A 25450-nucleotide genomic window follows, 5' to 3' on the forward strand; every position below is an offset into this window, starting at 1 on the left:
TTAATTGTTTTAATAGGCTGACATACATATTGCCCATCTGGTGTAGAGTTGTTACCGTCAGAGCCAACCCGTTGCCTACAGTTGACTACTCTCCCCAAGATATATTTGAAGAAAGGCATGTCATAGCCCTCCAGAAACACCGATGTCAGAAGTTCATACCAAAACCGTCATAACAAAAATTTAGGCGGAATATTTCATAGCCTTCAACATGGTCAGTCTTCATGTTTTTCAGATCCTTCAGGTTTTAAATCGGTTTTAAGCCCTACCACAAATACCTATTGGATACCTGCTTCTTTTTACTGCAAACTTATAAGTGTAGGTTTTTAGGGACAGGGCACCCGAAAATACCGATCCGGTAATAAAGGGCTATTACTTGCCTACCTTTTTTTTTCGATGTAACACAAAACTAGTCTTTTTTCCTTTTCTCCAAGAAAAATATAAGCGGAAAAAGTAAATTATTTTACATTATTTCGGATGTCATGCACCTGGCCGAAGCCGCGCGGAACTAAAATAGAAACTCTGACGTGAGCGAAAAAAAAACACATTGAGTTTCGGTTACTTAACCCAATGCATAACGCGCTGTCTATTATCGAAAACGTAGACACGTGGGCAGCGTCCCCTTTTTTTTATTGCCCTTGTAGGCAGACGAGCATACGGCCCACCTGATGGTGAGTGGTTACCGTCACCGATGGACTCCAGCAATGCCAGGGCAGAGCCAAGCCGCTGCTTACCGTTGAGTACTCTCCACAAGCCTCGTTTGAAGAAGGACATGTCATAGCGCTCGAGAAACACCGCGTCGAACATCTCTGTTCAACCCTTGAACGGCTTGAACTAGGCTCTTGTAGACAGAGACAGAGAGTAGACTTTGTAGACAGGTTCGTCGCGAATGGCTCTGACATAGCGCTCGCTGTGTCATCCCAAAATCTCCACAAGATCCGAGGGTCGTTAATCAAGAGCCGCCCTGCCCCCAGGGGTGTCGGTTCGCCGCCCTGTTCCTTCGCCTATTCAACGTACTCAATTCTCACTTACATCACCTTAGCTGAGCAAACGAATTTATAGTTTAGTTAGTTTAGAATTTATAGTTTTTATTACTGGCGGTAGGACCTCTTGCGAGTCCGCACGGGTAGGTACCACCACCCTGCCTATTTCTGACGTGAAGCAGTAATGCGTTTCGGTTTGAAGGGTGGGGCAGCCGGCGTAACTATACTGAGACCTTAGAACTTATATCTCAAGGTGGGTGGCGCATTTACGTCGTAGATGTCTATGGGCTCCAGTAACCACTTAACACCAGGTGGGCTGTGAGCTCGTCCACCCATCTAAGCAATAAATAAAAATAGTCCACCCGGTTTTTCGAACAAACAAATAATTAACGATATGCAGCGGCCGTCGCCCTGACGTTGTTGATATTTCATACCCAACTACGATGTTTGTGGGTGTTATTTGAGTGGGGGCAGGGGTGGCTGACTATCCGAGCTATTAAAATAAAATCGATAGAGCTTCAGCTTTGAAGAACATTCATTTCAAAACGGCTTAATGAATGATGGACGGGCATTTTTCGATTCACTACAAATTGCAAAGCAAAGTAATGATATGTCTTTGACAGCGTCACAATGGAGCGACCTTCGCCTCGGCTGCGCGTTCTCACCATTGAAAAATGAAACGCAGTAAGCCGGAAAATGTTGAAAATGAAGTTTCTGAAAACTCAGTCATTCAAGTGTGCAAAATTGAGTTTGTAGTTTTTTTGTTTTTATTGCTGAGATGAGGACGAGCTCACAGCCCACCTGCTGTTAAGTGGTTACTGGAGCCCATAGACATCTATAACGTAAATGCGCCACCCACTTTGATATATAAGTTCTAAGGTCTCAGTATAGTTACAACGGCTGCCCCACCCTTCAAACCGAAACGCATTACTGCTTTACGGCAGAAATAGGCAGGGTGGTGGTACCCACCCGTGCGGACTCCCAAGAGGTCCTACCACCAGTAAAAAAGTTGTTCCTTGGTATTGATAGAGATTCTCGCAAGCTGCAAAAATAGCGAGAAATACATTTTGACAGCTACATCTCATGGAAAGTATGTTTAAGGCAAGATCATGCCTGGAATCACCTAGAAGTCTAAACCGAAAAAAAAGACATAAAAAAATAATCAGTTACGTTACAAGCATGCGATGATTTAGTTTTTCGTTGATAATTAACATAAATTAAAATATAAATAGATTTTGTTTTGCACGCACTCAGCAATGTCCGACCGTGACCACGTGAAATCTATAGACAGCGTCGAGAATTAATTTTTAAAATCTCGAGAATATTCCACGTATACAATATGCTTACGAAATTAGGTCGATGTCCGACGACGAAAAGTAGTGTTTTCTTTAGTTGCGACTTGGGTCTGTCACCGTGACTCCTGTTTGTGTCAACATTCAAACGCTAGATATTTATATCTTAATATCGAAGAAGTGAGAAGCTAAATTTTACAGCGTGTCTCATAACTCATTATTAGTGCGTAAAGTACGCGCCTTTTCAAATCTGAATACAAGCACAACATTTGGACTGCGGCAACCATTCCAGTCATCGTTCTCGTCGAACCCGTCGCTTGCGATGAAGGACTCGGCGAGCAAATTAACCCAAGGACACAGCCCACTGAGTTTCTCGCCGGATCTTCTCAGTGGGTCGCGATACCGATTCGGTGGTAGATTCTGCGAGGCACTGCTCTTGCTAGGGTCAATGTTATCATCACTCCGGTTTGAGCTCCGTGAGCTCACCTACTAGTTAAGGTTACGCTGAAATAGCCTCTCAACAGCTTAGGTAGGAAAAAAAAAGAATGTAGTGTTTCTCTTACGGCGATAATCATATTATCCATGTCGTCGCAGGATGTTCGAGTGATGAGACAAAAAAATTAAATTACCTATTTTCGTACCATCAACACAAGTGCATCCGACACATGCGAATCGATTTATAGCTTTTGTTTAGACACAGATGCCGGTGCAGTCTGTTTTATATTAAGATTTAGTATTTCGACCGCGCGCATGAATTTTAATGTCAGCATCAATCATTAGGGGCTGTAAACGACGCTACTGCGATACATTGATGTACCATCAATAATGTTAGTACTTTAGCTTTGAATCTGTAATACACAAATATTATACTACAATATGCAAGCAGATTTTAGTATGCTTTGGAAGTCATCGTGTACCTAATAAAAACCAAACCCGCAAAATTATAATTTGCGTAATTACTGGTGGTAGGACCTCTTATGAGTCCGCATGGGTAGGTACCACCACCTTGCTTATTTCTGGCGTGATGCAGGAATGCGTTTCGGTTTGAGGGGTAGGGCAGCCCTTGTAATACTGAAACCTTAGAACTCATATCTCAAGGTGGGTGGCGCATTTACGTTATACACGTCTATGGGCTCGGGTAACCACTTAACACCAGGTGGGCTGTGAGCACGTCCACCCATCTAAGCAATAAAAAAAAATGTTTATTTTTCTTAACATAGACAGACGAACAAGCAGAGTCCCTGCTGGTATTAAGAGGTGACTGGAGCACGAGACACAAAGTGAATGGTGCCACACATCTTGAGAGGTACATTCCGTCTCGATTATATAATACAACGGATACCCCCCATCCTACAATGCGGAACGCATTACTGCTTCACGGCAGAAATGGGTGGTCCTACCTATTCGTGTGCGTTCACAAGCCGGTCTACCAAAATTAAACTTGACGGATAAGGGTTAGGGACCCGATTTATGGGAGCGAGGTCAAGGCAAACCAAATAAGCGAGAAGTTTAGATGAAACCGCGTTAATTCCCGTTGCGAATATGGGCGCGCAGGAGTTGATACCGCCGCCCCGGTTAGTTTTGTGGCAAAGAAATCGCGAATTCATATCCTGGAGATAGTTCATCGAACGCAGGTGATCCATTTCTTAACCGAAGTACAAAATCTGAGAGCCATTGTCTCGGCGCGCGATATGCAAAATTACATGTCCCATTTCATAACACAAATTGATGTAACCGGCCCGCATGTTCAGTCTCGTCTGGAGGGGTCACGCAGAAGAACTATTTAGCGGCAACGAGGTCGTCCGGTTGTCTGACTGACATAGCCGACTCCTGATTCATTCGTCAGCGGATGTGCACTTTAGCTTATGCGTAATCTTGCGACGAGATGCGTTTTGTTAATGTGGTTCTTGTACGTCTTTACAAGCCCTTTGTGATTCGTTGCATTAATGTTTTTTTTTTATTGCTTAGATAGGTGGACGAGCTCACAGCCCACCTGGTGTTAAGTGGTTACTGGAGCCCATAGACATCCACAACGTAAATGCGCCACCCACCTTGAGATATAAGTTCTAAGGTCTCACGTATACAACGGCTGCCCCACCCTTCAAACGGAAACGCATTACTGCTTCACGGCAGAAATAGGCAGAGTGGTGGTACCCACAGTAATTACGCATATTATAATTTTGCGGGTTTCATTTTTATGACACGATGTTATTCCTTCACCGTGGAAATCAATCGTGAACATTTGTTGAGTACGTATTTCAAAACAAAAATTGGTACCCGCCTGTGATTCGAACACCGGTGCATCGCTCAACACGAATGCACCGGACGTCTTAACCGTTAGGCCACGACGACTTCAAACTGTGATTAGCTTGTGACTTTAATACGTGTTTAATACTCTGCCGTTTCCAGTCCCAAGCTCGGATGAGAAAAAAGTAGGATTGGCGTCAGTTTGGCATCTATCCAGCCGTAAAAGTATAACGCCGAGCAACGGGTGGCGGTCGACTAACCCGAACAATGGCTTCCGTAGTCCAGAGGAACTAAATCACCCCTGAAATTCTGCTGTGGAAGGACGCGGGAGCCCACCACTAGTAATTTTCCCAAGAAAACCTTTACGAAAGACTTATAATATTAAGGAATAGAAGAATATAGTCCAAACAAATCTGCTCCGTAAAGACCCTCAGCACTGAGGACACGTTGCAAGTATAGAGTAATAGGAGCTCATAAGCATCAGAGTGATTGCCGTCACTTGCTTTGAGATATGAGGTTGAATACTCAATTCAATAGTAAGACCACTATCCCTACCCATCAGAACGGAACGCAAGCCGGACTCGCGCGGAAAAACCTTCCCGTACCGAATCGCAATATTTTTTATCACCAGCATATAGATTTGAAGATGAAAACGAACCAATCAAAAGACTCAACGGAATGTAACAAGGGCTTTACAAAGTTTATTATCGCACGTTATCATTATCATCATTATCATGTTATCGATAAGTGCATCGCGTCATGTTTATCACGATTGTGCGGCAACTGAAGTGTTTGGTTTGCCGGTCGATTGGATTCGATGAAAACATTTTGGCACACCTTTCCACACACTCTTCCAACATCGGTTTATTCTTACGAGCTTGCCAGGAGAAACAGAAATAACGATACCTTTGACTCCTTATGCATTTAACTTATTTAGTCTACAGACAAGTATTTTTTGGTTTAGTTTTAAAAGATGGGCTTAATTACATGAATACGACCAGTCCGGTGATAAGTGCTGCCCAAAAAAGTCACAAACTGCACACAGCTCAAAAACGCTTTCGATACGGATTCTTCTTATTTCAAATTTTTCAATAATTAGATCAATTTGTTAAATAAATATTGTTTCGAACATTAAATCAATACACACTCGTACAATAAAACATTAGAATCCAGTGTTTTATTCATAGATTAGAGATAGAGATAGAGAGATAGAGATTTTATTCATTTATCCAACGTGAATTCTGTACAAACGAAAAGTAATAAAAATAGAAAGGATATAATTAAAAGTAATAAACTTGTCAATTATGAAGTTAATTTCTGTCTTTCTGTTTGTAAGCGCATCTTTGGAAAAGCTGGTCGGATTTTCTTGTCGTTTTCTTAGGTAGACAGAAAAATATAAGCTACCATTTATCCTACGGCGTGTTTCCGGCAACGCATTAGAATGTGTAGTCCACTTAGGTGAAACTGTGAGCGGAAAACTAATCTAACATATTATTACGCGCTGTGGTTCGGGATAAATTAAAATTATACCGAAGTATAAATTAAAACTGTATTCAACATTTAGAACACTTAACGAACACTTTCAAATTCTCAATTCACTTCTTCCGCTTCGCTTCATGTGATCCGTTCGCTGTTTCGATTCAAGTGACTCCGATTACTAACTACTTCGTGCCATCTTTGCAATGCTTTTATAGTCGATACGACATCCCTAGATTTATCGAGAACATTCTGGGCAAGTCGAGTAGCTTCGACGTGTGTTTCCGCTATCTGACAATAGATGGCGTTGTACTTCTCGAGCGCTCTCGATGTTACAGGTTTCTTTGATATTCGTTTCTGCTATTCGGCGATAGAAGGCGTTACTCTTACCGGCGTAGCAATATCGTAGAACCATTTAAAATATATTTTGAAAATTTTGAAATCTAACGTGTATCGTTTACTTATAGTTGAATAGTCTTCGAGCTCTAAAATCAATGCAAATCACTCAACACTAACGTAACATAAAGTAGGTTAAGCTTCTACTTTAAACGTCAGTTCACGACGAGGGCTGCACTAAAAGTATCGGGAATGGAATATTTCCACTGTTCCTGTCATATTAAAATCTTTTTAATTGAAAACTCCTTGGTTTTAAAAATCGAATACCATTTATTTATTTAAAAAAAAATTCTCGGTCTTGTCACGAGGTTTTGTTAAACTTGTTTAGTCGTTGAGAAAATGGAATTGACTCGAGAAAATTCAAGAGCGATGATTTATTATGACTTTCGAAGTGGTTTAACACAAAAACAGTGTGTTGAACGGATGATTTCTGCATTTGGTGATGAAGCCTCATCCAAAACCACAATTTATCGCTTGTTTGCTGAGTTTCAACGTGGACGTGTCAAGCTCAGTGATGATCCCCGTCAAGGTCGTCCAAAAACTGCAGTCACCCAAGAAAACGTTGATGCTGTGCGTAAGCTGATTGAGGAAGATCGACATGTGACATACCGCGAAATTCAGGCAACTTTAGACATTGGCATGAGTCAATACAAATAATCTTGCATGAACAATTAGGTGTAAAAAAGTTGTTTTCCCGATGGATACCGCATTCGCTCTGGGAAGAGTAAAAAGCGGCTCGCGTTACTTGGTGCATCAGAACTCTCGAAAGATTCCACGCAGGTCCTCAAATGCTGTATACAACATTGTATCAGGTGACGAATCCTGGATATACGCGTACGAACCCGAAACAAAAAACCAGTCACGAGTTTGGGTGTTCGAAAATGAGTTAAAGCCAACAAAAATTGTTCGTTCACGGAGTGTTGCAAAAAAAATGGTGGCCACGTTTGTCTCCAAAACGGGCCATGTTACGACTATTCCTCTTGAGGGACAAAGAACGGTTAATGCAGAATGGTATGCTAGCATTTGTTTGCCACAGGTCGTTTCTGAACTCCGTAAAGAGAACTGCAACCGCCGCATCGTCCTCCATCACGACAATGCGAGTTTTCACACCGCGCACAGAACAAAAGAGTTTTTAGAGCAAGAAAACAGAATTATTAGACCATCCGCCGTACAGCCCCGACCTAAGCCCTAATGATTTCTATACTATCCCTAAAATAAAGAATAAATTGCGTGGACAGAGATTTTCATCACCTGAAGAAGCTGTGGACGCCTACAAAACGGCCATCTTGGAGACCCCAACTTCCGAATGGAATGGTTGCTTCAATGATTGGTTCCATCGTATGGAAAAATGTGTCAAATTTCGCGGAGAATACTTCTAAAAGCAATAAATACATTTTTAAATAGTAATGTTGTGTCACTTCGTTAATTCCCGAAATTTTCAGGCCGCCTAGGTATGACGAGTATTCACTAGCCAGACATACTAGCCTCGCATAACATACATTCGACTCGATGGGGAAACGTGATTTTACTTTAAGATAAAAAAAAAACATCTTTATGACTCGCAATACTACAAATATATAAAGTACATCTGTAGACGTAAGTGACTAGTGTCCAGCTATGGAAGACCTCAGAAGATGTAGACAGGCTTAGAGAAGTTCTCAATACTGGCGTAAATCGGCAGTTAAACACCGAATTAATTCAACCAGTGCTTAGTAAGTCTGACCCGACCTGCACCTCTCTGGTTCCATCGCCTAAGTTGCGCTCCGTGTAGCCGAAGACAGGATGAGGTCATTAATGGAGGTGGCCACGACCCTCAAACACAAGGAGGACGACTGTAGGTGGAGAACAAGAAACTAATAAGTTTTCAGTGTTTCTGAGAATCATTACGCACGCTCCCGAATGCTCAGTGTGCTCACCATTCGCAGTCTCCGATCCGGTAGTAGATTCTGCGAAGCACTGCTCTTGCTAGGGCCAGTGTTAGCAACACTCCGGTTGGAGCCTCGTGAACTCACCTACATGTTAGGGCGGATCTGAAATAGCCTTTCAAGGCTATCAGCATAGGTAGGATAAAAAAAAAATCCTTTTTTTTTTTTTTTCTACCTTAGCTGGTAGCCTGGAGCGGTTATTCCAGCGTAACCGTGGCTAGTAGGTGAGCTCACGGGGCTCAAACCTGACGACGATGCTAACACGAACCCTAGCAAGAGCCGTGCTTCGCAGAATCTACCACCGGATCGGAAACGCGACCCACTGAGAAGATCCGGCGAGAAACTCAGTGGGCTGTGTCTGAGAGTTAATTTACTCGTCGAGCCCTTCGTCGCAAGCGACGGGTTCGACGAGAACGGTGACCGGTGCTTGAAGTACCTAAAAGCAACGTTAGTGGACCGGGAGGATCCAAGATGACGTGAAAAAAAATTGCAGTCTGCTGCTAAGCGTCCCCTACCAAGCAGTTTTATTTATTTACTTAGTTGCACCAACAAAGCTATCATGAACACAAAACATTGACAAATTGACAATTAGTACATGACAGATGTCACCTCAAATAAAAGTGCAATCGACAGTGCAATAATAGACAACATTACGAAATTAGCAAAGTAAAAAATACAATGAGTAATTTTAAGAAAAATGATATCCAGAATAACACTTTGTTTCTAAGCAACAAAATATTAAATATCTACACATATTAGAAAGATATTTTTTTATATTATTTAAATGAGGACACTATCACATGTACCCTGATGCAGCAGTGGAAACGTCATAACACAAAAATAAAAACTAATAAAAACACCACAGACCGAGACCTCAAGCGGCTTAAAGTTAATTTTCCAATTTCACAGTGATTATCAAATAAAAAAAAATAATTAAAGGATGCATCAATGCAAAGAGGCTACGGTGTTTTTTTTATGCAAATCGCTTTGCATCGATCCGATAATCGAATTGGTGGTAGCCTTGAAACACTAGCTAGTGCTGTCGTTCTATGAAATAGAAACGTACCATCATTTTTTATTACGATGAAGCTATTATTACGATGAAGCTAATCGATACTAAAGTCTACATATTAAATATTAGATATATTCGATAAAGAAAGTGGACAATTCAAGTTCGAACAAACCTTATCCTAAACATTATGGTATTTTTAAATATTTAACCATTGCCAAATTTATCAAACACACGTATTCACATAGCCAAATTTACGGGTTGGAAACGTTCTTGAAAAAAATTGTGAAATGATTTATTATTTTTTGACTCATTTTTAACTCATGAATGAGTTAAGCTTTTGTACATAGTATTTAGACATTCTTTAAATCTGTGTTTATTGTATTTTCTTTTGTGTACAATAAGTATAAATAAAATGATTTTTTATTTTTTATTGCTTAGATGATTAGGCGAGCTCACCTCCCATCTAGTGTTAAGTGGTTACTGAAGCCCATAGATATTAATAACCTAAATGCCGCCACCTAGCTCGAGACAAGGGTTCTAAGGTCTCAGTTTTAACAGTACAACGGCTACCACGCCCTACAAACCAAAACGCATTACTGCTTCACGGCAGAAATAGGCAGGGTAGTGGTACCTGCCCGTGCGGACTCACAAGACTTCTTAGCACCAGCAATAAAGAAGAAGAAACTCTTCTTCTTGCCCTTAACCCACATTACGTGGGGCGGCGTAGTTTTTACGCTGTATAGGGATTTGGCATTCTCCGGATATTCTTAGCAGGTCGCGATTCCGATCCGGTAGTAGATTCATTCGCGAAGCAGCTGCTCTTGAGTTGTTAGGTCTCCTTCGGAGGCGCTCGGGCAGCTGTTAGAAAATCCCACCCCTCCTGGCTGAGCCTTTGCTCGCCCACCTGTCCGGCTGACACTGGGAAGGCCTTCGGGCCAATAGTAATCCCTCATTAATAAAAAAGGACAATCTATCATCGGCATTCAAAAAATGATTACAATCTTAATTTTACTATCCGTATTCAAAACTATCTTCTCTCGCATCATCCAGTAGCGTCGTCCAACATAAATTCGTTAGCATTTAATAAAAGAGCAATTCTGCACACTTTAGTGGTGGCCCTGAGCCACCAGTAATCACTCATTCAAAAGAAAAGGATTTGGGATGAGTTGATCCTCCTTGGGTCATATCGCTAGTAGTAGAGTCATATTTCCAGTAGTATAACCATTGCAATGTTCAGTTTGATATTTGTTACATAAATTCAATTCAAAACCTATTTCAGTAAAAGCTATTAAGGCTTATTCCGGTCCGTGTTTCGTGAGTTTAGCGATTTCATCGTTTCAACACACGTTTTAGTATTTTACTAGCTGATCCGGCAGACTTCGTAGTGCCTCAATTGACAAATAAAAGACCTAAACTTTTCTATAAAATAAAACAACCCAAAGGAATCCGTCTGACGGGGGACACATTCTTTCCGAGCATTTTCATATTTATCTATCTTTTAAACCTTGTTTGGACTTCCACAAATAATTCAAGACCAAAATGAGTCAAATCGGTCGAGCTGTTCTCGAATTTTAGCGAGACTAACGAACAGCAATTAATTTATATATACCTAGTCAGGCCATAAGTATTGTCACACAGTAAAAACTTTTCTTTTAGAATGCTGGCCACAAAAAAGTTTATTGAATTCGAATTTCGAATTGTTCATGAAAATAAAAATGTATACTTTTAGAATTTTTACTAATTTTTAAATATGGAGTGGACGCTTAAAGATGACCGTGTTGCAGTTATTGCGTTGCATCGTTGCGGTTACGCGCCAATTCAAATTTTTAACATACTGAAAAATTTGAATATAACCAAAAGATTCGTTTATCATACCATCAAACGATACAATGAAGACTCTAGTGTAGATGACAGGTCAAGAAGTGGTCGCCCTCGGTCTGTTAGGACTCCAGCAGTGATAAAAGCTGTGAAGGCGCGAATTCAAAGAAATCCCAAACGTAAGCAGAAACTGTTGGCCCTTCAGATGGGGTTAAGCAGAACCACGGTGAAAAGGGTGTTAAATGAAGACTTAGGGCTTCGGGCATATCGAAGAAAAACAGGACATCGTTTGAATGCTCGTCTAATGGACCTGAGACTGAAGAGATGCCGCGCTTTGTTGAAGCGGTACGCGGGAAAAAAATATCGGGAAATTCTTTTTTCGGATGAAAAAATTTTTACCGTAGAAGAGAGCTACAACAAACAAAATAATAAGGTGTACGCACACAGTAGTGAAGAAGCGAGCAACCGTATTCCGCGTGTCCAACGAGGTCATTTTCCATCCTCGCTCATGGTATGGTTGGGAGTTTCTTATTGGGGCTTAACAGAGGTACATTTTTGTGAGAAAGGTGTAAAAACGAATGCAGTTGTGTATCAAAATACAGTCCTGACGAACCTTGTGGAACCTGTTTCTCATACCATGCTCAATAACAGGCACTGGGTATTCCAATAAGATTCGGCGCCAGCTCATAGAGCGAAGAGCACACAAGACTGGCTGGCGGCGCGTGAAATCGACTTCATCCGGCACGAAGACTGGCCCTTCTCCAGTCCAGATTTGAATCCGTTAGATTACAAGATATGGCAACACTTGGAGGAAAAGGCGTGCTCAAAGCCTCATCCTAATTTGGAGACACTCAAGACATCTTTGATTAAGGCAGCCGCCGATATTGACATGGACCTCGTTCGTGCTGCGATAGACGACTGGCCGCGCAGATTGAAGGCCTGTATACAAAATCACGGAGGTCATTTTGAATAAACTTTAGTGTCATAAGAATCTATGTTTTGTTAAGTTCATTTTGGTATATGAATGGTTACATAATGAATAAACTTGTTTCAATTATTTTACATTAAACATGTGACAGAATTTATGACCTGACTAGGTATATAGATAAGTGTGCACTCTTGAATAGAAACACTAAATCGACGAGTGAAAAGCCATTTGGCTTAAAGTTCAGGCGGCAATTTGGCAACTTTATAGTTGAGCCATTTAAAGATTAAAATTTGGAAAAATAATCATAAAGGTAGGTACCACCACCCTGCCTATTTCTGCCGTGAAACAGTAATGCGTTTCGGTTTGAAGGGTGGTCTCAAGGTGGGTGGCAGTATCTACGTTGTAGATGTCTATGGGCTCCAGTAACCACTTAACACCGGGTGGGCTGTGAGCTCGTCCACCCAACTAAGCAATAAAAAAAAAGATTTGAAGTAAGGTTCTTTGCCCGATTATATGCTATACAATGAGATTAGTTTTTCGTTTGCGATAAATGTCCTATGAAATGCTTTAACATTTACAAGTTTCAGAATCTTTCATAACACAGGCCAACGGATAATTTGATAGCCCAGTTCTAGGGCATCTCGGAACGGAGACAGCAAACGTTTAGAAACATTCCCGGTACGAAGCTGGAGTCGAGCCAGCGCTCCACTAGACGACAACAAGTTTCATCTTTATTATAGCTACGTGTGCATCTCATAACGACAATAAACACGTTTTTAACTGTTATTTATGAATTATTCAATAATTTAAAGCACAAACGCAGGTGGTAATTAATTTTGTTTTCTCACAATTTTTTTTGTATCATCAAACTTTCTGTGATTAGTTACACAATAAGGCAAGATTCCGTGCGGAAACCAAGGGATCCGCAACTACCCACATTTTTACGGAAAGAATTCAGTGCTCTCTGTATTTTATATACACATTTAAATTGTACGTATATGTATATTTAAGTAATATCACTATCATCAGACTACACCTACCAAGGTTCATCTCTGCACTCCCCTAAAGTAGATTGTCAGAGAATGCCTATGGCATTAAGTCCGCCTTATACTGTCAAGTATAGAAAGTTAAAAATAAATAAATAAATAAAATTCGATCCTCCAAGAACTCCAGATGATGACGAGACTTTCTACCATCTGCCTACGCAGAGTTCTGGAATACTTTGACCACATTACCAGAAAGGATGACGGCAGCTTGGAGAAGCTAATGATCAATGGTTAGGTGGACGGAATAAAACCACGAGATAGAGGCCTGACACGTTGGGCTGACCAGATCCACACAACTCTCGACACCACAGTTCATGATGCTCTACACTCGGCGGCAGATAGGAACTAAAGGCGTAGAATGATCCAGAATACACTATTATTACGGGGAGATGATCACGACCCTAAGTACTGAGGAAATCGAAGCGAGAAGAAGAATATTCCATAATTTTTCGTAATCGAATTTGCGTAATTACTAGTGGTAGAACGTCTTGCGAGTCCGCACGGGTAGGTACCACCACCCTGCCTATTGCTATAGTGAAGCAGTCGCGCATTTCGGTTTGAAGGGTGGGGCAGCCGTTGTAACTATACTGAGACCTTAGAACTCATATCTCAAGGTGGGTGGCGGCATTTACGTAGTAGATGTCTATGGGCTCCGGTAACCACTTAACACCAGGTGGGCCGTGAGCTCGTCCATCCAACTACGAAATAAAAAAAATTAAACCTGGAGTTGAATCGTTCATCTACAGTGAGCTATCGGGAGGTATTTTCGGCGTTTCGTTGTAATGCCTTTTTTCAAACGAAATTGAAGAATGGAATGGTTATTGGCTTATTAGATTGCTAATCATCTTGAACGACGGTGACGATTCATCATTGGTTGCGCCTTATCCTCGTCTGCCTTCCAAGGCAAGAACGACCCATTAACGGTGCTCTTAAGTACCACAAGCACCGGTCACCGTCCTCGTCGAACCCGTCGCTTGCGACGAAGGGCTCGACGAGCGAATTAACCCACAGACACAGCCCACTGAGTTTCTCGCCGGATCTTCTCAGTGGGTCGCGTTCCCGATCCGGTGGTAGATTCTGCGAAGCACTGCTCTTGCTGGGGGCAGTGTTAGCAACACTCTGGTTTGAGCCACGTGAGCCCCCCTACATGTTAGGGTGAAACTGTAACAGCCTCTCAAGGCTATCAGCATAGATAGGAAAAAGGCAAGAAAACAGAGGGGATAAAATTTAATTTTGGGCATTAAGCACTTTTCGAAGTGCGTTAAAATATTCTCACTTCTCTTACGGCATTTTTTCGGTCCAGATCAGTTAAAAACCATTTATCCACGAAATTTAGTCTAAGTTGTGCTGCATTGTGACAACCGGGCAGGCTCACGTAATCTCCTGTCATAAACATAGATTTCGTACGCAATCTAATAATAACGTCTACAAAACCTAATGACAAAGAAATACCAGAAACCCCCGGCAGACGTGCCCGACATACTTCCAGCGCGACAGCTTCGAAAAGGCCACGTGAATATCGACCGTAGCGGCTCAGTTACGTAAGCCGAATAACTCTGCGGCTATCATATAAAATGTCAGCTAACCGAGGGAGGTGGTTAGCAATATACAAATATGTAGTTATCAATATCAATTCAGCTATTAATAGGAATGGTTGTTATTGGAAAATTCAAACTGGAAGTCAAGGAAACTGTCAGAATTCAAGGAGCTTAAAACAGTGTGCGGATTTTCCAAGTCTCATCCAAAGGAACTTTGTTAAACATTTTCTGTTTTATGTTAGTAGTTTGTGGTTTCTCATAAGGGAATCTTTAGATACATGTATTTTTTATATTTAACAACTCTTGAACAAACATTTTTGATTTAAGTTATTGTTGAAAACGACAAACGAGAGGATAAATCTAAGATTATTATAAGAAAAAATGATAAAGGATATATGATAAATTGACCATATACAAGAATTACACACAGATACTACATAATGCACAACACGCAAAATCATTCTCCGTTTCTTTGAAAATTATCTACACGCTTAGACTAACGGAAGTCACATGAACAGTGCGTAGAGGTACATCCGGCTATTAATCAGAAGATGTGACCTTAGCCTTTTTGTGCTATCAAGCTAGTCTTCCATACTATTTATTTTCAATAAGTACCTACTGTTTTAGTTATCGGGATAAAATCGAGATGCTGTAACTTGGTCCGTTGAATTGCCTTAACAATCGTCGGCCGGTAGGTACTATAATATATATTATTATAGTATTCGTTCTTTTTAATTTCTCGGACATGCGCACATCGGCCCATCGTTTCGTGACGCAAGCTACAATCGTGATTCGTTCTACTCTTACTAGGCTCAAGAAGACTCCGTGAGACCATCAACGCGAACTATCGAGATGTCTTTAAAATCGATTTATATTATGTTTCAGCAGGACAATAGTACCGTTGCCCCGATCCGGTAGTAGATTCATTCGCGAAGCAACTGCTCTTGAGTTATTAGGTCTCCTTCGGAGGCGCTCGGGCAGCTGTTAGCAAATCCCTCCTGGCTGAGCCTTTGCTCGCCCACCTGTCCTGGTGAAACTGGAAAGGCCTCAGGGCAAGCAGTACATAATCCTTCGATCATAAAAAAAAACAGTGCCCAGCTTATCTTCTATAAAATCAGAGTGGAAGAGTCGTTATTTCGATATTGTCTAAATTTCCACCTCGTGCCTCACGGCTCGCGACTTCACGTTGGTCTAATGGGTCTCTGATAATGGCAACAATTCTAAAAAAAATTTAGGTGCCGTACACAATTTAAAAAAGTATCTTCTGCTATTCAAATGCCAAGCTTTCAAATGCTAAAGGTCAGATTCCACCCTCTACCCACAAGGGTGGCTAGCATCCCCCAGCTAGGCAGCGCAGGCCTTACATAACTTGACCTACATTCTAGATGACGGAGCTAAAATAGGCCGAGAGTCTCCACGTATAATGAACGAGCTTCCTGTGCATTATTAAAGTGTTTTAAGCTTTGTTTTTTGCCAAGTTTTTTTTTTATAACGATCACGCCAGATTAACTGGTCCCATGCTAAGTTCGTAAAGAACTTGTGTTACAGGTACCAGATAACGGAAATAAATGTAAGATTTTTATTATACACATACATATATATAATATACATCCATAGGCCTGGAAAATACATTTTATATCATACAAATATATTCCCTTGGCGGGATTCGAACCCGCGACCCCCTTATGTAGTGACCGTGTCACTTACCACTACACCAGACGGCCGTTGCTTACATTATTTTGCAAAAAAACTCGCAGTAACTAGAAACTAAGGATCATGTTATAGAAAGAAACGAGAAATGGTAAATGAGGCCAAATGTTTTGTTTAAATAAACCTTAAAATTTGAAAATTAATGACAGCAGAACATTTATAAAATAGTTATGATTTCCATTTTAATTCCTACTAAGTTGATTAATGTTCGTAATCTACCAAGGTTCAAAGATGGTGCCTAGCTGATGCCGACAAGGCAATGATAATTAGTCCTAAATGGTACAAGCGGACATCACCGTCACGTCACACCGCCGGCGTCACATGTAGAGTGTACCTTAAACATCTCCCATCAACATGAATTGTGCAACCTTTGCTTTGGTGCAATATCTCACATATAAAACTCACTATAGTTACAAACCGAAATTTAATTCGATAAGTTAAGCTTATTAACTACTTCGACACCATTACGTTAGGAGAATATTATAGTGTCTATTCACAAAATGGACAAAACGTACTATTCTTGATAATGCGTAAAGTTTCGATTCATGTGATCAAATCACTTTTTTTTTTTTTTTTAGTCAGTAGGAAATCGCCGGACTTCCGCCCTCCACTGGGGATAGAGGGCGGAGCATGTCAGAGTCGAACTGACTAAAACCTCCTGTCGCTCAACAACCAACGTCCAAACCTCGCATGAGACAGAACTCATGAAGAGGCAAAGGGGGGAAAGTGAAGCGTTTAGTGCGGAGCACATCTCTCCCATCACCCTCCTCCTCGGGACGCCGGACTGGCGGTCGTCGGCGCCACGACCACCAGCCCTCTCGGTCGGCAGGCTATCCGAAGCCCGCCTAGATGGCGCCGGTTAGAGTGAGCTATCCTACGGAATACCCCGCTGGACCAGAACCAGCGTGGGTCGAGGATAGCCGGCCTTCCATCACCCGGATGCTCTTGCGTAAAACGCGTGCAGAGCAGCTTGCACGTCGTCTTCTTAGGCCCCCCTCGCCGGTCCCCAGAACGACATGTGAGGGGGGACCCGAAACACTTAGAGGGCCAGGGCTTGGGCGAGATCCGCCTCCCTGGCCCCCGCTCGACGGCGGCGGGATTGTGCGTCTCTCACGCGCCCCGCCGCCTCCTTCTGCGATCAAATCACATAATAAGTATCGAACTGTATTTAAAAAAGGAAAAGCTGTTCTGATAAAGTTGGATAATTATTATTTAAAACATTATCACCGTTCCACCAATTAATTTTAAATGTTAAATGTATAAATTAGATTAAGTTTTAGTTGTAAACTTAAAATATTAACAATTGATCATGGGTAAATGCGATTCAGCACCACAATCATAATTAATGAAGTATTCTTCGAAAATTCAATTTATCAGTACAAAAAAAACGTTAGTTTGAAATTAGCCAGCGCCTTAACTTCTACACTTAGCAAAATGTCGTAACAGAGTACGAGAGGAATAAAATATGAAAGGGTCCAAGTGTTAGACTAATATTAGCTCAGCGCCTGGAGTAAGTAGGGACGCACTGCGCTGCTAACACAATGAATCATTCTTGCTAATTTACAAATAAATTATGGTAAAGATAACTCACACGTAATAGTTGTACGCGATCCCGATGTACCAGAGCATGAAGATAATAATACCGGATGTTTCTGCCATTGTGTTCTATTAACTACTGAAAATAAACGAATTCATTAATTTTACTTCCTAACGGTTATTATTAGTTTTACTTAGAAGTAGCTCGATAAATAAATGTTTGAATTAAGTTTTAATGTACTAAGTTTAATGTACAAACTTTGCTACTTTCCCAGAATACTCGTATTATTTGCAAATAATCGGAATAGCATGGTACACTAGGGCTGGCGTGATGGTGAACTTGGAGCAAAGAGTCTCCGAAGCCCATATAGTGCCCGTGTGAAATCAGTACCCTACCGCCCTCTAGTAAGCGCGCGGTCAAAATGGAATTTATATCAATGTAATAGGTTCATTGGTAATGCCGGTGAGTAAATTAACCCACAGACAGCGCACTGAGATTCTCGCCAGATCTTCTCAGTGGGTCGCGATCCAGCGGTAGATTCTGCGAGGCACTGCTCTTGCTAGGGTTAGTGTTAGCAGCGACGTCAGATTTGAGTCCTGTGAACTCACCTACCTAGTCAGGTCATAAGTATTGTCACACAGTAAAAACTTTTCTTTTAGAATGCTGGCCACAAAAAAGTTTATTGAATTCGAATTTCGAATTGTTCACGAAAATAAAAATGTATACTTTTAGAATTTTACTCATTTTTAAATATGAAGTGTGGACGCTTAAAGAAGACCGTGTTGCAGTTACTGCGTTGCATCGTTGCGGTTACGCGCCAATTCAAATTTTTAACATACTGAAAAATTTTAATATAACCAAAAGATTCGTTTATCGTACCATCAAACGATACAATAAAGACTCTAGTGTAGATGACAGGTCAAGAAGTGGTCGCCCTCGGTCTGTTAGGACTCCAGCAGTGATAAAAGATGTGAAGGCGCGAATTCAAAGAAATCCCAAACGTAAGCAGAAACTGTTGGCCCTTCAGATGGGGTTAAGCAGAACCACGGTGAAAAGGGTGTTAAATGAAGACTTAGGGCTTCGGGCATATCGAAGAAAAACAGGACATCGTTTGAATGCTCGTCTAATGGACCGGAGACTGAAGAGATGCCGCGCTTTGTTGAAGCAGTACGCGGGAAAAAAATATCGGGAAATTCTTTTTTCGGATGAAAAATTTTTTACCTTAGAAGAGAGCTACAACAAACAAAATCATAAGGTGTACGCACACAGTAGTGAAGAAGCGAGCAACCGTATTCCGCGTGTCCAACGAGGTCATTTTCCATCCTCGCTCATGGTATGGTTGGGAGTTTCTTATTGGGGCTTAACAGAGGTACATTTTTGTGAGAAAGGTGTAACAACGAATGCAGTTGTGTATCAAAATACAGTCCTGACGAACCTTGTGGAACCTGTTTCTCCATACCATGTTCAATAACAGGCACTGGGTATTCCAACAAGATTCGGCGCCAGCTCATAGAGCGAAGAGCACACAAGACTGGCTGGCGGCGCGTGAAATCGACTTCATCCGGCACGAAGACTGGCCCTCCTCCAGTCCAGATTTGAATCCGTTAGATTACAAGATGTGGCAACACTTGGAGGAAAAGGCGTGCTCAAAGCCTCATCCCAATTTGGAGTCACTCAAGACATCCTTGATTAAGGCAGCCGCCGATATTGACATGGACCTCGTTCGTGCTGCGATAGACGACTAGCCGCGCAGATTGAAGGCCTGTATTCAAAATCACGCAGGTCATTTGAATAAACTTTAGTGTCATAAGAATCTATGTTTTGTTAAGTTCATTTTGGTATATGAATGGTTACATAATGAATAAACTTGTTTCAATTATTTTACATTAAACATGTGACAGAATTTATGACCTGACTAGTTACTTGTTAGGGTTACGCTGAAATGGTCTCTCTCAGTCCATCCAGGTACCATCAGCTTAGGTAGGAAAAAAAAAACTAATACCGAGGCCGGTACCCATCTCCATAGACTAAAGCAGCCTCTGACTTGGAGACAGGTATCGTAATATTTACAGGCCGGAACGCCACTACACTCCATAAGCGACCTCATTCAATTCAATTGTTTTTCCCCTACCTATTCTAGTGATCTCGTGGGGTTATACTAGATTCACAGAACGAGTAGGTGAGCTCGCGGAACTCTAATCACTGTGCTTAGTGCGAGTTCTTTAACGTTCTCGATAGCGTAAAAGTTAGCTCATATTTGTATGGAATGGGATCGTTTGCGTACGTTTGCCGTTAGGGGCGCTGTTCCAACTGCATACAAAATTGGGTTAACTTTTACGCTATCGAGAAACTCGCACTAAGCACAATGACGACGTTGCTAACACTAGCCCTAGTAAAAGCAGTGCTTTGCAGAATCTACCAACGGATCGGAAACGCGACCCACTGAGAAGATCCGGTGAGTGCGGTATATTAGTAACTCAATGGGCCTTATTGTGTACCTGCTGTTTTACGCTTGACGGCTTCGCGGCAGAAATAGGCAAGGTGGTATCTACAGGTGAGGTCTCTCAATACCCCTCGCCGTCACAAAAACCTTATTTCTATGATGAGAATGTAGCAAAGTACAAGACAAAATATACCGTTATGTGATCAGTGATTTTTGATAATTGATCCAGATTTGACTTTGGTTTTTTTTTCAATATGTTCTCCTGGCTGTTCGCCTAGTGATAAGGTATACTAGAATCCATAGACACCATACAAGAACATCCGCACCCACCTTTTGAAGTTGTTCAGGTTCAACGTTCGGTGACCACTTATTGCAAATGGTGACATGATGCAGTTGTAATTTTTATTCTTGTTATGAGAATATTTCGGTTATTTAATGTTGCATCGTGTTATTTTATTATTCCACTATGTTATTAATTTTCTTTGAAAACATTATCACATGTTATTGCATTTTCCTGAACATTTGTCAAAGTCATTATCTTAAATTCGTAGAAATAGGTAGAATCTAAAGAGGTTATTTTTGTTGAAATATGAATTACCTATTTTAACAATGTAGACAAATAAAAGCATTTATAATCAGGAAAATAATTGCCTTAGAAAATACGGTTTTATCCGGAAATATATACCTCCAGTATTTACCTACCTTGAAACTGGAATTCACTACCTCCAACGGTATTCTCAAGCTGATGGATATTCCTTCAAAGTGGTATGTATTTATTATACTGTCATTTTGCTGTTGTCCATAGGCAGCGGTGATCACTTTGCATTAGGTGGGCTACAGGCTAAATGCCGCCACCTACCTTGAGATATAAGTTCTAAGGTCTCAGTTTTAACAGTACAACGGCTGCCCCACACTTCAAACCGAAATGCATTACTGCTTCACGGCAGAAATAGGCAGGATGGTGGTACCTACCCGTGGGGACTCACAAGATGTCCTACCGGACGTCCTAGACGGCCTATTTGAATTGAAATTTAAATAATTTTACTTACATGAATATTTTCTTTTCAATACAAAAAAATCTAATAGGCCATGGACAATCTTATATTAAAAATAAAACAACAGTAGTATTGTAACAGATTATATTTTATATTCTTTAACTCTATGGCACAATATGTGTAAACACAGTTTCTAATATTATCAAATTTTGTTACTATGTCATTGTTAATTCCCATTCTTTTTCAATTAACATGATATTTATGTACTTAAACTTCATATTTATATTATACAATATCAAGCAAAAAACACATTAATAACGATAACGAATACGTTTATTTGAAAAATATATAAACTTAATATGTAATATATTATCTGGAAAATAATGATAATTTTATTACATTACGCTGCCACTGAGAATCCATTCTGTAGTTTCTCAACGTAGTCCTTCCGGCACGGCATCTCATCGGCCGGCCTGTTGTAAGGCAACCAAACCGGCTCACCAATGAAGAAACGTTTCGCTTTTATGTAGTTCTGTAAAAATATTTTCATACTGCTAATAAATAGATTTCCTTAAGATTGCAATAATTTTCTTTCATTACTTTCCTGTAGTTGTGCTTTCGGCCCACCTGATTATGAGTGGTTACTGTGCCCGTAGACATAATAACCTAAATTCCATCATCTATTCGGTATGAAGTATGGGGACAACCGTTATACAATTGAGACTTCAATTTAATGTCTCAAAGTGGGCAGCCTGCATTTCTGTTCATTAGACAAAATACAAATTTTCTAAATAACAATTTACCCAAAATTTACTCATGAACAAAGCTTTTATGTAGACCAGTTGTCAGTATACTTGCAAATAATCTTGACTTAGCTGGACATAGCTATGATCCCACATGGCTTTGTTTCACAATATACCCTTTATCTGAATACAATCTTGCTTTCAAGTTTGATAGGTATGATAACTCCTATACATTTATTTAAATTATTATTATAATTACTCCTATACAATGATCTCGACCAATACAGACCTTAAAGTACTAAGTAAATACGAAGTCTAAGTATTTAATGGCCTCCTATCTCTGACAAGTTATATAAAGTCCAAGCGGCTTTTTTTTATATATTATTATGCTTATGTAAAAGCAACCTACTGGTGGTAGAAATTCTTGTGCGTCCACGTAGGTAGGTACCACCGCCCTGACTATTTCTGCCGCGAAGCAGTAATGCGTTTTGGTCTGAAGGGTAGGGCAGCCATTGTAACTATACTGAGATCTTAGAACTTATATCTCAAGGTGGGTGGCACATTTACGTTGTAGATGTCTATGGGCTCCAGTAACCACTTAACACCAGGTGGGCTGTGAGTTCATCCACCCATGTAAGCAATAAAAAAATCAATGTTTGCATCACAGCATGTCTCAATGACCGACTAGTATCTTAATAGTCTCTTTGATATTATTTCTGAGCAGAGTTTAAAACTGACATAGTCTTGCTACAGTACATACATTGGTGTCTAAAGTAAACCTGTGGTAGATACCGCTCGGGATGACCAGCATGTCTCCCTTAGACACGGCAATACGGATCCATTGATCCTCACCATCTCTCACGTCAAAGTAACCAGAGCCGTCTAGGATAAACCTGGAAAGAAATAATTCAACTATAAACATTTTACCTTATATAAATTTAATTTTTCCTGTGATGTTTATATTATATTTAATTTTAATAGGTTCAAAAAAATAATGATAGGTGGACCATTTTTCACAACTTCTAAAAACTTTACTATTTAGTATTTTGAATAAATATGGAATTAAACTTTGAGTAATATTATAAATATGCTAATAATTAAAGGTAATCATTATTAGCATGCCATAGACATATTAAATTTAAAATATAGTAGATAACAATTTTCAATAAAAACTTATCTGTTATCATTAGGCAACAAGTTGCATGCACTAAGTAAATAAAATCAACTGAGAAAATTCAAAATTACAAGTGATCACCCACACCATGAGTAGTGTTGTTTTGCTACCACATCAGTTGGTCACAAATTCATCAACAAATTATATTGACCAGGAGAGTAGCTAGCTTATGGAGAAAATCAACGAAATCCCGCATCAATTTTTCAGTTACAATATGCATTCAAATTTATGACCACATCTAGTAGAATAGTTGTTAATAGTAATTCGTTTATAATTGTGTTTTATTTGTCTTTCACTTTTTGTATCCATTTTAAAGTTTTTTTTTTTATTATTTCTTAGATGGGCGAACGAGCTCACAGCCCACCTGGTGTTAAGTGGTTACTGGAGCCCATAGACATCTATAACGTAAATGCGTCACCCACCTTGAGATATAAGTTTTAAGATCTCAGCATAGTTACAACGGCTGCCCTACCCTTTAGACCGAAACGCATTATTGCTTCACGGCAGAAATAGGCGGGGCGGTGGTACCTACCCGCGCGGACTCACAAGAGGTCCTACCACCAGTAATTACGCAAATTATAATTTTGCGGGTTTGATTTCTATTACACGATTTTATTCATTCACAGTGTAAGTCAATTGTAAACATTTGTTGAGTACGTATTTCATTAGAAAAATTGGTACCCGCCTGCGGGATTCGAACACCGGTGCATCGCTCAACACGTATGCACCGGACGTCTTATCCTTTAGGCCACGACGACTTCAAATCGACGAGTTTATCACTTTGCCTTATCATTTAAATATTAGATCAATAAAACAAAAACAAAAACTGTTTTACCTAATTTCCTCATCGGTATGCAAGTGCTCAGTGTAAAACGATTTTATCTTCTCCTCATAATTCGGAAGACATTCCTTGGAACAGACCATCTCATCTTCATATGTGTAACCTCGTTCATTCTTAAGTTTTTCTAGTACTCCATCAGTTTTATATGTGTCTATGTTTATCTGTGAATATTTGGAAATCATTAGAGTGATTTGTTTTTGAGCTGAAACTTCTTCAGTGGTAATTAAATAAATGATAAGTTGTTACAAATTTAAAGTAACATTTTAGAGAAATGTTACATTTCATTACATGAGACAGAAGGATAATATACAATAATATAGCAAACAAGAGCAATATATTCCTATGCCATAGTAGTAATGATCTCTGATACCCTTAGAGGTATTTGTTGCTGCATAGCTTTTTCTTTTTTTTTTTTTCCTACCTATGCTGATATCCTTGAGAGGCTATTTCAGCTTACCCTAGCTTGTGTAGGTGAGCTCACGGGGCTCAAACCGGAGAATTGCTAACACCGCCCTAGCAAGAGCAGTGCTTCGCAGAATCTACCACCGGGTCGGAAGCGCGACCCACTGAGAAGATCCGGCGAGAAACTCAGTGGGCTGTGTCTGTGGGTTAATTCGCTCGTCGGGCCCTTCGTCGATGCATAGCTTTGACTCCATGCAGTAGAGGGCCAGGAGGTCAAGTATGAATATTGGCTATATTTGTATAAAATATATCATGAAGTCAACCTAGCCTAGTGGATAAGATATCCAGTGAATTTGTATCGAGCTATGTGACTGTGCGGATGTTTGGATCCCACAAACAGGTACCAATTTCTAATGAAATATGTAATTAATAAATGTTTACAAATACTTCCTTATTGAAGGAATTGCATAGTGCATAAAAATCAGACTAACAAAAATCATAATTTGCATCATTACTAGTTGTGGGGCATCTTGTGAGCCCGCATGGATAAACAATTCAATATATTTTATTACTTAAATATTCTTGAATATTCTAAGATTGTTAATAGCTACCTAATTAACATTTTGAACCCAAGCTTTGCTATCACTTCTTTAATATTAACATTATCATCAAATGTTCGAGAAAAAAAATGATAACAACTTATATGTATGTTTAAAGTACTTCTAACTTACTTTAAAATATTCAACCCCCGTTTTAGAGAATAAATCATCCAGAGAAATATATTCTGGAGGATTTTTATGGTGTTGCAGCCGCTGGTCCGTTGTTTCACTATCCATATACCATGCTTGTACCATTTTAAAAACAAAAATAATTAACTAAATATGTACATACGTAAACAATTTATCTCACTATCCGACGAAGTGATACCTACACACACACATAAAAAT

General features: G+C 40.2%; 2 protein-coding genes across 2 annotated transcripts in view; both read right to left on the minus strand.

The window, feature by feature from the left end:
* Window positions 1-18286, minus strand: part of LOC114247483 (uncharacterized) — a 37222-nt gene extending 18936 nt beyond the window's left edge. Inside the window, exon 1 of the mRNA XM_028180470.2 lies at window positions 17960-18286. Coding sequence (XP_028036271.2) covers window positions 17960-18027 — 68 coding nt within the window. The 5' untranslated portion in view covers window positions 18028-18286. The remainder of the gene's footprint in view (window positions 1-17959) is intronic.
* A 3187-nt stretch (window positions 18287-21473) lies between these two features.
* On the minus strand, window positions 21474-25450 carry Adi1 (acireductone dioxygenase 1). Its single transcript, XM_028180423.2, has 4 exons — window positions 25235-25450; window positions 24096-24262; window positions 22847-22979; window positions 21474-21875 (listed from the first exon to the last, which is right to left on the minus strand). Exons 1-4 carry the CDS (start codon window positions 25355-25357, stop codon window positions 21744-21746), a joined length of 555 nt encoding a protein of 184 aa, XP_028036224.2. The 5' UTR covers window positions 25358-25450; the 3' UTR covers window positions 21474-21743.

Source organism: Bombyx mandarina, chromosome 05, assembly GCF_030267445.1.
Source record: "Bombyx mandarina strain Sakado chromosome 05, ASM3026744v2".
NCBI classification, from domain to species: domain Eukaryota; kingdom Metazoa; phylum Arthropoda; class Insecta; order Lepidoptera; family Bombycidae; genus Bombyx; species Bombyx mandarina.